The 16,487-nt window shown below is 50.8% G+C and overlaps 1 protein-coding gene across 1 annotated transcript in view; it reads right to left on the bottom strand.

Annotated features, from left to right (window-relative positions):
* SIPA1L3 (signal induced proliferation associated 1 like 3) overlaps window positions 1–16,487 on the bottom strand; it is a 274,665-nt gene that overhangs the window by 49,385 nt on the left and 208,793 nt on the right. The window contains exons 11-13 of the mRNA XM_006161714.3: window positions 10,161–10,412; window positions 9,196–9,333; window positions 3,000–3,127 (exon numbers count right to left, since the gene is read on the bottom strand). Coding sequence (XP_006161776.1) covers window positions 3,000–3,127; window positions 9,196–9,333; window positions 10,161–10,412 — 518 coding nt within the window. The remainder of the gene's footprint in view (window positions 1–2,999; window positions 3,128–9,195; window positions 9,334–10,160; window positions 10,413–16,487) is intronic.

Here is a 16,487-nt window from a genome sequence, read left to right as displayed (position 1 = left end):
CTGATAATCCTTAGGTTACCTTTAATTTGACCTTACAAAAATGCTGAAGAGGCCTTCCCACTCCATACAGCTCTGAGTGGAGGCAGGACTGTGTCTGGGACAGAGTTCTACAAATGGAATTGTTGGTTCAAAGTAAGGTTTAAAACTGATGGCTGCTGTGGGTGTAAACTGAACTGAAGTCCCAAGGCTCCTGACATGACTACACCAAGCATCGATCTGACCTTAAAAAACCTGACCAGCGCCAACGGAGGGCATCTGGTTACTATCTATCAAAATTACACGTGTACCAACTGCGGACCTGAACGCAGGCGGTCTAAGTCCAAAGCCCTCACTTTAATCAGCGTGAATTTGAAATAATGATAATAACGATAATATAACCAAGCACGTGTTCTGTGTTGGGCATTACTCTCAGGGCTTTCCATGCATTCTCTCTTACCCTCCCCAGAACTAGCGTGAAGTGTGCTGGGCCTTCCCTGGGCCTCCCCAACAACAACACTGGTGATGATTAAGAGTAAGCGCCCGAGGAGCAGGAGTCCTTATTTTCTGAATGATGGGCTGTCCTGTGCTGAGGGCTAGGCAGGCGTGATCTCAAGGGACCCCCAAACCACCCTGGAGGGAGAGACATAAGGATGTCCACGGAGGCTGGGACAGATGAGCATATGACCAACTCAGAACCTGCCGCAGACCTGTGGGAGCCCGAGCTCATACCACGCACTGCTGCCTCCAGCATATCTTAGGGCTTCAGGGGCTCACGTTTCTGTAGGGCACTCAGGGCCACTGCAGAGAGGGGCCTGCCTGGATGCATCTGGGCTCAGCTGGGAGTATCACTGCCTTGTGGTTTTTCCCTTGGGAATCACGGATAAGAGACAGCTGAGAGACTGGCCTCTTTGTCCGCCTATTCTGCCTCTAGTTAGTTTTCCTCTTGGGAGCATCCCACACAGCCAGACGTGCCGGTCCCCTGGGAGGTGGGCCAGACCACACTGGGGAACCACATTTCTAAAGAAAGCCAACCCTTAAACACCACCTGTAACGAACAACTCCCATGTGTAGGCCTTAGGCCTGGCCCTTTCCCCACCCCGACCTCAGACTTAGCCTCCCCACACCACCACTTGGGTATTTGCTAGGAATCAACCACTGAGTGTGGCCAGAGCAAGATTCCTTATCTTTCCCGCTTGGTCAATGGCCACTTCACCCTTTTAGCCACACAGGCCCAAACTGCAACAGCCTTGACCCTCTCTCATGCCACTTCTAGGCGTTAGGAAATCTGGTCAACTCTTATCTTCAAAACACAGTATCCAGGGAACTAGCAGTTAGCATAGTGGCTATGTCGCTGGATTCCCACACAGTCGACCGCGGTTCGCGTCCCAGACCCGGTGACTTAAAACTCACGCCGGGCGCGTGTGCGTGCGTGCCCAAGATCCCGAGAGGAGAATGGAGGAGAAGGGATTGCAGCGTGACCATCCTCCCCTGGGGGGGTGATTTCTCGCTTTCTGTCTCTATGTCTCTCTCTGTCTGTCTGGCGAGCGCACATGCCCTATAGCGAAAATCTCTCTCCCCAAAAAACAAACAAAAAAACCCAAAAAAGCACAACATCCAGAACCACTCCCCTTCCCCTCCTCTGTCCCCAACCTAGTCCTGCTCCCACCCTACCTTGCAAGTCAGAGGAACCCTGCGAACACTTGAGTCAGATCTGGTCCGTCTGCTCAGAGGAGTGTACCCTGTGGCTCCTGTCCTGCTCTGACTAAGGGACAAAGGTCTTGCCATAGCTCACAAGACCCCGCACACTCTGTTCTGCCACTTCCCTGTCCTCACCTCTCGCCATTTCTCCAGCCACAAGGCCTCCTCACTGTTCCTCCAACACATCAGCCTCGCTGTTACGTCAAGGTCTCTGATTAGCTCTTCTCTTTCATCAAAATGTTCTCCTCCTAGTTGACTTCCTCATATTCTTTTGGTCTTGGTTGGAGTGCGATTTGCTCAGGTTTCCCCCTGCCCAGTTTATCTCACTCAGCACGTGTTAGTTTCCATTTTGCATTCGGCATTACTAGTTATTTTATCAACACTGTGCCTTGTTGACTGTCCAGTCTCCCAGAGGGTCAGCTCCAAGAAGGCAGGAAATGTATTCATCAGAAGACAAGACTGCTTCCAGCAGCACTGCTCTGCAGCGACAAACTGGAAACGACCCAGTGTCTATCTCCCTAGGAGGGAGTCACCAACTGCTGCTCATTCAGACAATGGGATACTGCTCAGAAAACATGTTCTACACCCAACCACACGGCTGACTCTTGCAAGCTCCCAGGAGCAACAGAAACAAGACACACATTCTCTCTCTCTCCACACACACACACACACACACACACACACACACACACACACACACACACACACACACACACACATGCAGTGTGAGCCTATTTATAAAATTCAAAACCAGGTAAAGTAAAGCTTGACTGTGAGAAGCAAGATGGGGTGGCCTTTGCGGTACTGGGGAGATCCGGGGAGTACCAGAAAGGCCAGCCACGTTGTTTCTTGTCCTGGGTTGCCCATCTTCTCATACACTATCTAAATGTACACTCACAACGTGCGCTCTATCCTCACCATGTGTCGAAGGCCCATAAAGTAGGAAAACAACACAGGAGGGATGACCTAATGAAAAGCCACAGAACAGTCGGTTCCACTCCCCTTAGAGCATCACGTCTACTGCTCGTCACTTCTCTTCCCCGGCGGCCACCACCTCCATGCCACACATCTGTCCTGCTCTCGACTTGTCAGAGGCAGCAGACACCATCTGCCGACGCCCTGTCTAGCTGATGTGGATCCGGCTCAGGGGATCCCGCTCCTCTCCTGGGGGACTTCTCTAATCTTGCGTGTGGCCCTATAGTTTTCTTCTGTCATTTGTCCATCACCAACTAGAGTAGGAGGGGAGTCACCTGTCAAACTGGAAAACGAGAGGTCCTGGTGGGTGGGTGAGGTGGGGTTGCAGCGGGCCAGGGAAACCCTACCTGGCTTCTGGCGTTCCATGGTGCTCTCCTGGCTGGTCAGGCCGCCTGAGGAGGAGTCGCCGCTGGATGTCCCATCGTGGCCAAAGTGGGGATCAAAAGACAGCAGTAGATGTGGGGTGGCTGCGTACCTGTAGGGTTACGAAAGGAGATGAGCACAGAATGAAGACAGTTTGGCGTGTCAGAACCGCCTGAGCCAAGGCTGGCTGGCCGGTGGGTTTTAACTGCGCTGTGGACGGGGAGAGAGAGTGGCTGGCAAGGCTGGATGAGCAAGCCTGGAAACGTGCTATTAACTGAGGGCCGGGAAGGACAGTCCTGCCTGGGAAGCCTGCCAGGGAGCTGCTGGTGGCAGGGAGTGCAGGGCAAGGTGGGTTCCTCAAGGATGGAGGCAGCAGAGGCCACTTGGGCCACCCACCCTATGTGAAGGCTGCTCTGGGGTCCTGCTTCTTGGCTGTGAAATGAGTGAGGTATCGTCAGCAGCTACTGTCCAGGCCTATCTCAGCCTCCCTTTCTCTCTGATGGAGATGAGTTGGGTAAGGGAGCATTTGTAGGAACAGGAGGCTCAGAGCTAAGAAGGCTGGACTTCAAACCTTACTGCTACCTTCTGCCAGCCAGGTGAAGGCAATTCCTAGCCCAGAGCCTCGAGCCTAGTTTCCCTAGGTGTCAAAACATGATCAAGGTAGCCCTTCCTCCCAGAACTGAATGACAACATTGTGCCTGGTGGTTAGCTTGGGGCTGGCATGTGACGCATGATGGGTTCTGACAACTGGCCGGTGAGCTAAAACTCTGTGTGTCCCTTTGCTTCTGGGGGAAAGCACTGCAGGGGAGAAGTTTGGGTTGTGAGCTCAGGTTTCAGAACAAGGTAGCCCTGGGCACAAATCCCAGTCCCATCCACTGCTAGCTGCGTGGCCTCGGTAGGGCAAGTGCTCATCAATTTGAGCTGAGGTTTTTCCATCTGCAAAATCAGGTAATATTTTCGACCTCATGGGGCTATGGTGGATAAAATAACATCATTCCCGAAGTAGAGACTGTGCTGGACACTGGCTCCACACAGCCACAGGCAGGATGAAGGGGAGGTAGCAGAAGGTTCTCCCTGTGGCCTCCGGTCCTAGTGCATCTTCTATCCCACAGAGTGATTTCTGGGTTCGCCTCCCCACGTCCCACCTCTGACCAGAGTCAGTGTGTTTGAAACTCTTCTCCTGCCTGGGGATGCACAGGCAGGCACGTGACACAGTTTTGACTAATAAGTGAGGGGATGTGAGAGTTATTAAGACTGCCCTAGAATGTTCCTGGCTCTGCACCTCCAAGCACAAGGCAGGACCACACTCCCCCCATCCCTCGAGACTGGCTGGATGGGGCTGTGGCACGGGGTTTCATGATGGAGCTGCAGGGCAGTGACAAGGAGACGATGGCTGTGCAGGCTGCTCAGCCCCGGGAGAGTGCCGCCAACTGGCAGCAGCACTGCAGAGCAGGTGGGGAAGAAACCGCTGTGGACCGAAGTTGTGGAGATTTTCAGTGACACTGCAGACTTGGTATAACTTGGTGAAAATGGGGGAAGTCGCTGTTGGGGGGCTTCCGGGAAAAGTCTCCTTGCTCTTAAGTGAGATAACGAGAAAAGACGGCCTCTCTTTTTCCTCTAAGTAAGTGTTGCTGGGCAAAACACACCACAGAATGCTCCTGCCCTCTGGCTACCAGACTGAGGAGGAGGCTACTAACCCTGAGAGGGGAAGCGAGGAGGCAGAAGGAGGCTGAAGGAACTGGGCCTCGATGATGCTGGTGAGATGCTGGGTTAACCTTCCCCAAAGTGTATCCTGAGCTTCCTTCCTGGGATACAAATTCCTACAATGCTTGAACCAACCACATTTTGGTCACTTGGGCCACAGGCACCCCACTGACACAGGCCCTGTAATCTGGGGAGTCACTGAGCCTCTGAGGAGTGGTGACACTGTGATTCCCTTTGCTCCTCACAGCTGTACTTTCAGCTTAGAAGTCCCCAGCAGGAAGGAGAGGTGATGAACTGGGACCCTCAACATTAGACAGGAGTCGATGACCTTTCCAGGGTCATCGCCAGCCCAGTCAGGGCTGCTCTACAAAGACTGAGCTCAAAACCCCTAGGCATCACCTCCCCCAGGACAGCAGACGGGTGCTTTGGAAAGGCACTGGACTTCCTCAAAACTCACCTCTATTCACCTGCCAAGAAAAGAGGTATTATTCTCCCTTCCCTAAACCAGACCTTTATCTCTAATGCCTCCAGGAAAGGAAGACAGACCAAAATAGAAGCACAAAAAGTTAACTCCTACTCTTAAGTCCAAGGGCTCAGTTTCTAGCAACATAAAGACTGGCAAAGGCAACTCTGACTAAAACCAATCTTCACCTTACTGGCTGACTCTGCATCTGGCTATCTGTCTGGTAAAATGTGGCTCCACCAGAGCTGGAGAGCGAAGTGTTGACTTGTTTTTGGTTTTTCCAAAAAGTCAGTATCAAATCCTGAGTACTGAAGGAAAACGTTAGTGATGGTTGGGATTAGCCAGAGCAAAGTGGAAACTATGAGCGGCAGACGCTGCAGTCTCCTTCCCAATATCTACTTCCCTCCTTGGTAACAGAATCCAGACAGTATCTGAGGCAATAATGTGATTGGTTAAGAGATTACATTTCCCAGGCTCCCTCGAAGTTCTGGCCAATGAGATAAAAGTCCAAGTGCTGTATGTGATTACCATCATCTCCTTAAGGTCGCAGCCTGAGTAGCCACCTTGAACCAGGAGGCAACAGACCAAGGACAATGGAGCGTCAGGGGGAGGAGCCTGGGTCCCTGACAAATGTGGGAGAAAGAAAAACTACTGGGTCATCGGAAAAGTCAGGACGCATTTTTGCACAGAAAAATGCGCATGACTTTTCCGATGACCCAGTTATCTTATCTTTAGTATGCTATAGGGTGCACATGCTCTCTGGTGAGAAACGGAGAGAGAGAGAGAGAGACAGAGACAGACAGACAGACAGGGGAAGTAAGAAATCACCCACAGGGGGATGGTCCCACCACAATCACTTTTCCTCCATTCTCCTCTTAGGCCTTTGGACACGCATACATGTGTGCCTGGCAAGATTTTCAAGCAGCCAGGTCCAGGACTCATACTGCACAGCTGACCAAGTGGGAAGCAGTGCCCTAACCACCATGCTCCCTGCTGGCCCCTGATTACTGTTTTCTAGATCACGTAGCTAAACCTAACCCTAACTGGTAGACCATCTTTGCTGGACTTATTTTTACCATTCTCCATCTCTCAGTTCTTGTTCCTAATCAAGACAACCTGTACTTATCCAATCATGTAATTCTCTTACTAACAGAAGACTTTACTATTCCAATATAAACAGAGTGACCTATGTTGACCATTCATTGCGATGTGGAATAGATCCCATTTAGGGCCATATCTATCATTGTCAAATTTTTTCTTTTGGGGGGAGAGGTTTTTTGCTATAGGACGCATGCACTCACCAGAAAGACAAGAGAGACAGAGAGACAGAAAGCAAGAAATCACCCCCCAGGGGGAATGGCCACGCCGCAATCCCTTCTCCTCCATTCTCCTCTCGGGATCCTGGGCATGCACGCACACGCGCCTGGCGTGAGTTTAAGCTGCTGGGTCCAAGACTTGAACCATGGTTGACTACATGGGAGTCCAGGGACACAGCCATTACGCTAACTGCTGGTACCTATCACTGTCAAATTTTAGCACACACACAAAATTTTTTTTTAGCCAAATTGATTATACCATGCACAGCTCTGTGCAAACGTTCCTGGAAGAAGAGACCAAATTACTGTCTCCAAGCTCATCTGAGAGATATAAAAATGGGGGCCAGCAGGTACCATGGTGGTTAAGTGTGCTGGACTCCCACATGGCTGACCATGGTGAGTCTCAGACCTGGCAGCTTGCTTTCTCATGTTCTCTCTCTCCCTGGTCAAATTAAAATGTGACAAATTCCTACTATTCTCTCAAAGCTCTTGTTCAGATGTCATCTCCTCCAGGCAGCTGGCCTAGACCTCCCAGGCTATGTTAGTGCTCACCAGGGCACACATGGGATCTCAGATCCTTTCCCCAGCATGGTCAACAAGTGCTCACAATGGGATATCTTGGTAACTGGGTGTCTCAAACATTCGTCCTGGCACATGGAAGGCTCCTGGAACCGTGCTAAATCAGAGAATGGTGGCCACTAGAAGATGGGACATTGCGGGGGTCTTCAAAGAGATTACAGGAAATTCATGTGATGGAAAAATCTATGCACGAACGTCAAAATGCACCAAACTAAGCTTGTGCTTTCATTCCATTTCCCCACAAACTTTCTGAAGTCCCCTCCTAGTAGGTATGTTTCCTCGGTTTTACAACAGAGGCTTAGACTCTGACGGTGGCTTCTTATAGCAGTTTGGAGTGAGGTCCCTGGGCCAGCAGCATTGGGGAGACATGCTCTACCCTAGATCCACCAGGTTAGAAACTTGGAGAGTGAGGCTCAATAATCGGTACAATAACAAGCCCCCTTCTGAGTGATTCTGGTGCACATTGAAGATTAAGAACCACTGGTTATGTGAAGGAGTCCCCATTCTTGAAGCATGTGGCTTTATTTACACAAACCTACTCTCTCCATCCACTCGTCAAATACATACCAAGGATCTGTCAGGTGCTGGACCCTGTGCTGAGTGGTGGGGACACAAAGATGGATTGGAAAGCTCATAGATGTCAGACAGTGTGTATGTGCGTGCACTTACTCGGAGCTGGGTAATAGCATGGGGAGCGCTCAGGGCTGTGTACGGGCAGGAAATACACAAGGTATCGAGGGGCAGAAAGGCACCTCACCTTGTGCTAGGGGAGGTCCATGGAAGGCTTCCTAGAAGAGGAGCAGCAGAGTTCAAGTCAGCAGGATGAGGGGTGTGTAGGGTGAGGTGTGTGTAGTTTTCAGGCCAAAGAAAGAACACAGGCAAGGGCTCTGACATGCAGAAGCCTATGGAGGAGAGGCAAGAAGCCAGTGTAGCACTGCATAACGGGGAGAGCAGGAGTGAGTGGGCCTAGGCAGGCACAGCGAGAGGCTGAGGCTGTGTCCTGAGGATGCTGGGAGTTGTGGGAGGGTGTGGCAGGGGACAGACAGCCAGGTCCAGAATCACCTCTCTGGCTACTGAATGAAGGGCAGACCAGAGGAGATGAGATGGAGGCAGGAGCCCAGGAGGTGGCCAGGGCAGGGCAGTGGGAAAGTAGGAGGGAACGGGTGACAGAGATGCTCAGGATGCTGAATGGACGGACCACAGCAGGGTGAAGAGATAGGGAGCCATCCAGGGGCAGCCCAGGGATATGGCCTGACATGGGAACCACATGGACACCAGGGCCGAAGGCAGCTGGCAGCTGGGGAATAAGCTCGGCTGAACCAGACCCGAAAGGGCCTTAAATGCCAGGCTGTAGTTTGGGTTTATCCTGAGGACACTGAGAGCCATGGGAGATTTGGGAAGATCTCTTAGACTACCAGGGAGTGATGGATCTGTGGGCAGGACTGAATCCTGAGAGATAATGGAAACTGGAAAATGACGGGCTGGGAGAGTCAGACAAATGCCGTGCTGGATGGTGGGTGGTCTTGCTCAGATAAATGAGAAATAAGAAAACGGCCAAGGGCCCAGCCACAATGGCATAGGGAGACGTGCACCGCTCTGTGATGCTGGAGTGCTGGATGGTGGGTGGTCTTGCTCAGATAAAAAAGAAATAAAACGGCCAAGGGCCCAGCCACAATGGCTTAGGGAGAGGTGCACCGCTCTGTGATGCTGGAACCACATGGAAGACTGGGCTGCAGGTCGCAGGCCCACCTGAAACATGCTGCGTACATGTGTGTGGGTGCCAGAATCACGGCTGACACAGGCTAGGAGGGGTGAGCCACTGCGGAGGGGCAAGACCGAGTCGGGGCACCTTTCTCTCTCTCAAAAGAATAAAAAAGAAGATAAAAGGCAATCGAAATTCTGTAGCAAGGAAAACCAATAGTGAGTGTGTCCCAGCCCAGCCTAGCCCTAAACACAGAAACATAGCCAACCCCTTGGAGAGTCTCTGATGATCTGCAGGATCCAGAAACCCTATAAAATGGCAAAAAAAAAATTATGAGGGGTGTGTATTTCTTGGAGTAGAAGGACTCACGGCTTTCACCAGATCCCTAAACTTGCAAAGAATGAAGAGATTCTGACCTTTCTGGGGATGGCTTGTATCTTGCGTAGGTGGCTGAGCCGGGGGTGGAGAAGCTCCCAGAAGGCTGCCGGTAGGGAGGGACTCTGTCGGCCCCTGCTGGTGATGCTGTGTAAGGGGTTTCTGGGAAGCTGACAGGCCTGGAATGAGAAAGGAGAGAGGGAAGAGGCAGGAGATGAGGGGGAGGGCAGGTTGCCCTCAAGAGGACTGGTAAGTAGACCTTTCCCTCAGGCCTAGCCATGTCCTACCTGCTACCCTCCCCTTGGGATGGAGATGGAGGTTGAGCCCGGGGGAGTGGACTTGCCCCCTTTTCCTGGTTCCATTGCTGCTGCCCCACCCATCAGCTGCTGCAGCCATAACAGGGGATGGGATGAGGGGGGCGGAGACAAGGTTGGGTGGGGGGAGATGGGGAGAGGGACTGCTCAAGACCAGTCTGGTCCCTCTGCTGAGATGAGGTGCTCCCCTGCAAGTTAGATTCCTTTATTCTTTGAAAAATTTCTTCATCATTGAACATATCATACATTTAAAAGAGCATTTCTAAGTCACACGTTGCTATAATAAAACAAAGTCTCTGAAGCTCCTGCCCAGCCTAAGGACAGAACACCAGCGATAACATCTACCATGACTCCTCCCCTCCCAAGTCCCTGCCTCCCCCAAGAAACTGCTGTCTTAAATTGTATGCTTAGCAGTGGCTTCACCTCTTTAACGAAAGGAGTTTTAATCGTCTACCTGGTATGATGGCTTTCCTACCCCAGATCCTGGGCTGGCCAGCACTGGACCATCATGTGAGAGGCCCATGCTGGAAGTTTAGGTTAAAGAGGGAGCGAGGGGAGGAGGGAGACAGGGTATGAAGGCAGGTGAAGAGACTAAGGTGAGGAGGAAGATGGAGGGGAAGAGAGAGAGCAGGTGAAAGACAGGTGTGGCAGGCAGTCGATGGGGGTGGGGGTGTTTGTCCAAGGGTCCTTACCTCTTGCTGTGCAGTGGCTGGGACTCCCGGAAGGGGACCATGGGGGTCTGCTTCGGGGGCCGGCTCAGGGATTGGGCGTGGCCGGGGGTGGTTGGAGCAGCCCACTTGGAGGGTGGTAGAGAATTGTGGGACGCAGGCCCGCTCCACTGCCAGGGAGCATTGCTGCGGTAGGGGGGCCGGCCCCCAGGAGTGATGCTTTCTGGCTCCGTCTTGGACTCCGAGGTATTCATGTCATAGGTCTCTGGCCACCCCCTGGGAAGAGAGGCTTTGTTACTCATAAAGGTCTCAGCCTACAAGCACTTGCACCTGCTGCCTGGGAGAAAGCTGCTACCTCGTTACCAGTGCACTGGGTTTTCCTGGTGAAACCCAAACCTCAGTGGCCTTTAGACTCTTTTAAGCTGGCCTGAAACTTACCAGCTCAGACCAGGATGGGGTCTAACACAGCCCCAACACAGGGGCTCAGATCGCCAGGCCCCATCTACCTCATCTCCTCCCCTCCACTCCCCTCTGCGTTTCCCTTACTCTCCTTTTGCCTGACCCAGGCCTCAGGTCTGCCAGGCTCTCCAAGGACTGGCTTGATCCCCCTTCGTGGTACTTGGGGCCAGAAAGGCAGAAGCCCTCAGAATCAAAGGACAGTGTCTGCCTTGTTCCAAAGAATCTCAAAGGCAGCAGGAAGAGGAGCAGGTGACCTACTTTGCAGGGTGGTTAGGAAAAAAAAAAAAAGCCACGAAATTCAGAACCTTGAAATAGATGCAGAGCGGCCTGTGACTCCCTCCAGACCAGGCTGGCACATGCACGCAGCACTCCTGGCTCGAGGCGGGGAGACCCAAGGGCTGAGCCTGCATCCTCCACCGCTGCTGCAGTGCAGCACAGGAGGGGGCTATGAGCACGAGGAGGGAGCTGTGCTCATGAAAACTACCTCCCGATGGCCGTGAGAGCTGAGATCTAGGGAGCCCTCAGCCTGCAAGCTCTCATGTCCTACTGAGCCGATCTTTAGAGGTTCCCCTAAAGTCCCTTATAGCCCAGGGACCTTTCATGGCCACTCAGGAGACGACCTGGTGGCCTTGGTAGCTTAAGAGGCTATGGGCTCAGGACATGGCTGCCAAGGAGTCATCAAAAGGTGACCTGAGGGAACCAGCAGTTAGCATAATGGCTATGTCACTGGACTCCCACGTAGTTGACTGTGGTTCGCGTCCCGGACCCGGTGGCTTAAAACTCATGCCGGGCATGTGTGTGTGCGTGCCCAAGATCCCGAGAGGAGAATGGAGGAGAAGGGATTGAGGTGTGACCATCCCCCCGGGGGGGTGATTTCTCGCTTTCTGTCTCTATGTCTCTCTCTGTCTATCTGGCGAGTGCACACGCCCTATAGTGAAAACCTCTCAAAAAAAAAAAAAAAAAGGTGACCTGAGGGAACAGCTCTGGGTGTAGCAGTAATGCACTGTTTGTGAGAAGCCAGATGCTAATGGGCAATTGTGGTTTGAATCCCCGGCCTGGTTGGCTTGAAACACACCGGGCATGAACATGAGTGCCCAAGACCCAGTGGGCTGGAGAACTGGAGGAAGGAGAATGTCATGTGACCAGACCCCATGAAGGGTGTTCTCTCCCCACTCCCCTCTCTCACAAATGCATGCACATTCTATCATGAACGGAGGAACAGAAAAAAGGTGACCTCAGGATGTGCTCTGGCCCCTGGGCCTGACACATCTTGCCCCTCAGCAGAGTTCTGGTTGGAGCGTTCAGCCACCCCTTAAACTGTCTCTGGACTGGTAGGTGCCAGTGTCTCACCAGGCACCAGGGGAGGAGCAATGACAACCGGAATGTCTAGAGAGGTGGAGGACGGTACAGTCATTACCCCCAGGCTGTGAACACTTGCTGTTCCTGCCTGCCCGGCTTCTACAGCCCCTCTTCCTGAAGGCAGGTCTACATGCTCTGGGTGGGGCTGTTTCCTGGCTCCAAGTGTGAGCACGGGACCTCGGCCTGGCCAGTCAGAAACTTCCCTCCCCCTAGACATCAAGACCAGCACTAGACTGTCCTGTGCCCTAAGCAGGGCCTATCAGAGCCAAGGAGTACCAACTCTGGAATGACTGGGAGAAAAGATCTATTTCCAGTAGGGTTGCTGAGCTGGGGGAACCCCAGTCCCGAGTTGTAGAGGGGGTTGGCAGCTTTGCCTGAGAATGACAGCAACATAGAAAAGGAGAAGGGAACAGAGGGAGACTCTTGATGAGGGTGTCCAAGTCCCTAGATCTTGGAGTCTTGTCAGATACGAGCCGGCAGACCCTTCTGCTTCACCAAGTTTGAGTTGGTTCTGTTCCTAGTACCCCGACTCCTGATCAGAAGATCACATTCCAAGATAAGAAACTTGAGGCACAGAGAAGTTAAGAAACCTGTCCAGGGTCACAGAGTCAGTAAGAGGCACAAAGTGGGTTTAAAGAGACCAGCAGTTAGTGTAATGACTATGTTGTTGGACTCCCATGTAGTTGACCGCAGTTCGCGTCCTGGACCCGGTGGCTTAAACTCACGTAGGGCGCGTGTGCGTGCATGCCCAAGATCCTGAGAGGAGAATGGAGGAGAAGGGATGGCGGTGTGGCCATCCCCCCTGAGGGGTGATTTCTCGCTTTCTGTCTTTCTGTCTCTCTCTGTCTGGTGAGCACATGTGTGCTCTAGCTAAAGAGCTCTCCAAAAAAAAAAAAAAAAAAAAAAGAAACTGGGTTTAAATATGACTCTCCACCTTAACCACCATGCACACTGTCCCAGTGTACTATGTTTTGGGAGCCAGTGGCTAGGTTTCATGAGTCCCTCGCTTCTCCCCATTACTGACAGCTTCACCTTTAGCCAGGAGCCCCTTGGCATGACCCCCAACAGGGCAACACCATCCAATTGCTTGGAGGTAGCACAGAGTTGTGGAGAACCGGGGCTCTGGGCTGGACAGCTAGATCAGATCCCATCTGCTATGACGTGCAAGGCCGTGGGTGAGGAACTTCCATCTCAGCCTCAGTTTCTGTGCTTTCCTATAGATGTAAACCGTGAGCATTAGCGGAGAATCTGGCGCATACCAAGTATGTGACAAACGGGAACCAAGGGTGTCACCATCTCCAGTTCATTCTGTGGACTAGCCACTGCAGTCTCTCTTCCACTTTCTGAACCAGCCATGCCTACCAAGTGGCTCTGGAAAAATGTCTCCCCAGTTCTTCCTTTCCAGCTTCCCGAGCGATTTGAAAACCACTGGCATCTCAAGCACCCTGCCTGCTCAGCACTGCTGGTTCCTGGGCCTCACTTCAGATCATCTCATCACAATTCTGGAAGCAGGGCCCAGGGACCTGCATTTTATTGAGATGCCCGTGTTAATGTGACACACAATGACATCTGAGGAACTCCATTTCTAAGCTTTAGTTCTTGAATTTGTTTTTCTTTACAGATTAAAGTTTAGCCAGGAGCGTGGCATGGTGGTTAAGGTGCTGGACACTCCCACATGGAGTCTCAGATCTGGTGGCTTGCTTTCTCACTTTCCTTTCTCTCTCTCTCTCTCTCTCTGGTCAAATTAAAATAAATGAATGAATAAATAAAAATTACATTTAAAAATTATTTAAAGAAAAAGAGATTAAGATGGGCCAGCAGGTGGCATGATGGTTAAGGCATTGGACTCCCTCCCACATGACTGACCATGGTTCAAGTCTAAGACTGGGCAGCTTGCTTTCTCACTTCTCTCTTTGGTCTAATTAAAAAATAACAATAATATGGGAGCTGGCAGGTGGCATGGTGGTTAAGGACTCTGGACTCCTATGTGGACAACCGCGGTTCGAGACCCGGACCTGGCGGCTTACTTTCTCACTTTCCCTCTTTCTCTCTCTCGCTCTTACTCTGTCCCTCTCTGATCAATTTAAAAAAGAAATAAACAAAGTTAAATAAAATAATTCTTTAAAAATAACAGTAATAATAAATAAAATTGAATTAAAAAAGTAAGGATTAAGGTGGGATAAAAGGGGAACCCTGTTCCCTCCTTGTCCTTCAGTTTCTCCCACCAGAAGCAACTACTGCTCCATTTCTGAATATATCTTTCAGAAATATCCTATGCAAACAAGCAATTATTATTTAAAACAGAAATATAAAGAATAGAACACTACACTCCCACGTAGTGTACCATCAGACCCTGATGCTGTCTGCCTGAGAAACAGGCCGGGTGCATGTGTGTGCATGCCCCAAATCCTGACAAGATCAACAGAGAAACAGGACTGTGGCATGACCACACCTCCTGGCAAGTGTTCTCTTTTTCTTTCTCTAGTGAGTACACGTGCTCTCTGGCAATTAAATAAAACAAAACCTAGGGCCAGCAAGTGGCATGGAGGTTAAGCACTGGATCCCACATGGCCGCTATGCAGTTCAAGTCCCAGGTCTGGTGGCTTAAGAAGGGCACGTGTATGCCCAAAATTCTGAGAGGAAAATAGAGAAGGAATTGTGGCATGGGTATCATCTCTCACTTTCCTTTTCTCTCTCTCTGTCTCTCTCTCTCTGGTGAGAGCATGTAACCTTTAGCAAAAACTAAAAATAAAAAACCAAAACCCAAAAAACCTAATACCCCCCTCCCCCCAAATAAACCAATGTATCTAACCATGTCCTCACAGCACAAGCAGATTGACTGAATTTTTTTAAAAGAATTATTTATTTAGTTTTATTTATCATCATTATTTTTCAATTTGCTACAGAGCATATACGCATGAGAGAATGAGAAAAGGTGAGAAAGCAAGCCACCAGGTACGGGAACTGAACAATGGCCAGCCATATAGGACTCTAGCTCTTTAACCACCACACCACCTGCGGGTCCTGTGACTCCATTTTTTTTTAACAATTTTATTTTTTATTTTAACTTTATTTTTATTTTGATCAGAGAGGGACAGAGTGAAAGTAAGAAAGAGAAAGTGAGAAAGCAAGCCGCCAGGTCCGGGACATGAACTGCCATCCGCCACATGGGAGTATAACACGCTTAACCACCGCGCCACCTGCCAGCCCCACTTGACTGAATTTTTCTTTTTTCTTTTTTTTTTTTTTTTGAGATTTTGGAGAGATTTTTGCTATAGGGTGCGTGTGCTTGCCAGACACAGAGAGAGAGACAGAGAGACAGAAAGCGGGAAATCACTCCCCAGGGGGATGGCCATACTGCAATCCCTTCTCTTCCTTTCTCCTCTCGGGATCTTAGGCACACACACACATGTGCCTGGCATGAGTTTAAGCTACTGGGTCCGGGACTTGACCCACAACTGACTACATGAGAGTCCAACGATGTAGCCATTACACTAACTGCTGGTCCCTTGACTGAATTTTTTAAAACAATCAACACTGCATCTGGATGACCTGAGACTTACTCAGCCAGTGCCCTAAGGATGGAATCTGAGGTTGCCTCTAGTCTCTTGCATCCACCAACAATGGTACACTTAGCATTCTCGTGTGTTCCAACCTCTTGGCCCAAACTCTCCAATCATGTCTCACCACTGCCTCCTTTTCCTTGATTCCTGAAATCTAGATTTCTTGGGGGTGGGGGTGGGGTCACAGGACTCCGTTCTTTTCTTTTTTAAATAATTATTTGCTTTAACTTTACTTATTTATTTACTTATTTATTGGAGAGGTTTTTGCTATAGGGCGTGTGCGCTCGCCAGAAAGAGACAGAGAGATGGAAAGCGAGAAATCATCCCCTAGGGAGGATGGCCAGCCGCAATCCCTTCTCCTCTCTTCTCCTCTTGGGATCTTGGGCACGCACACACGCCTGGCATGAGTTTAAGCCACCGGGTCCGGGACTCGAACCGTGGTCGACTACATGGAAGCCCAGTGACATAGCCATTACACCAACTGCTGGTTCCATGTATTTATTTATTTTTTAATTTGACCTGAGAGAGGGACAGAGTGTGTGTGTGGGAGAATGAGAAAGCAAGCCGTCAGGTCCAAGACTAGAACTGTGGTCGGTCATGTGGGAGTCCAGCACCCTTAACCACCTCGCCACTTGTGGGCCCACAGGACTCCTTTCTTATCTTGCCTATTCACTTTCTTGTGGGGTTTCAGTTTCCCTTCTTAGGGAAGAATATTCAAGCCCCTGGCCCTGAGTCTAACTAAGAGGATAAAACCATGCCAAGATCACCATTCCTATCACACAATGCCAAAGAAAGCATCCCTCCTGAGCCTGTACAAACACCCAAGGTCACAATGACATTTTTTGTTTTTAAAGAGTAATAAAATTCGGGTATAGGACGCGTGTGCTCGCCAGACAGAGAGACAGAGAGAGAGACAGACAGAAAGCGAGAAATCACCCCCTGGGGGGATGGCCACACGGCAATCCCTTCT

This window comes from Tupaia chinensis, unplaced genomic scaffold (assembly GCF_000334495.1).
Source record: "Tupaia chinensis unplaced genomic scaffold, TupChi_1.0 Scaffold138910_1, whole genome shotgun sequence".
Lineage (NCBI taxonomy): Eukaryota > Metazoa > Chordata > Mammalia > Scandentia > Tupaiidae > Tupaia > Tupaia belangeri.
This window is presented reverse-complemented; position numbering and strand designations above follow the sequence as displayed.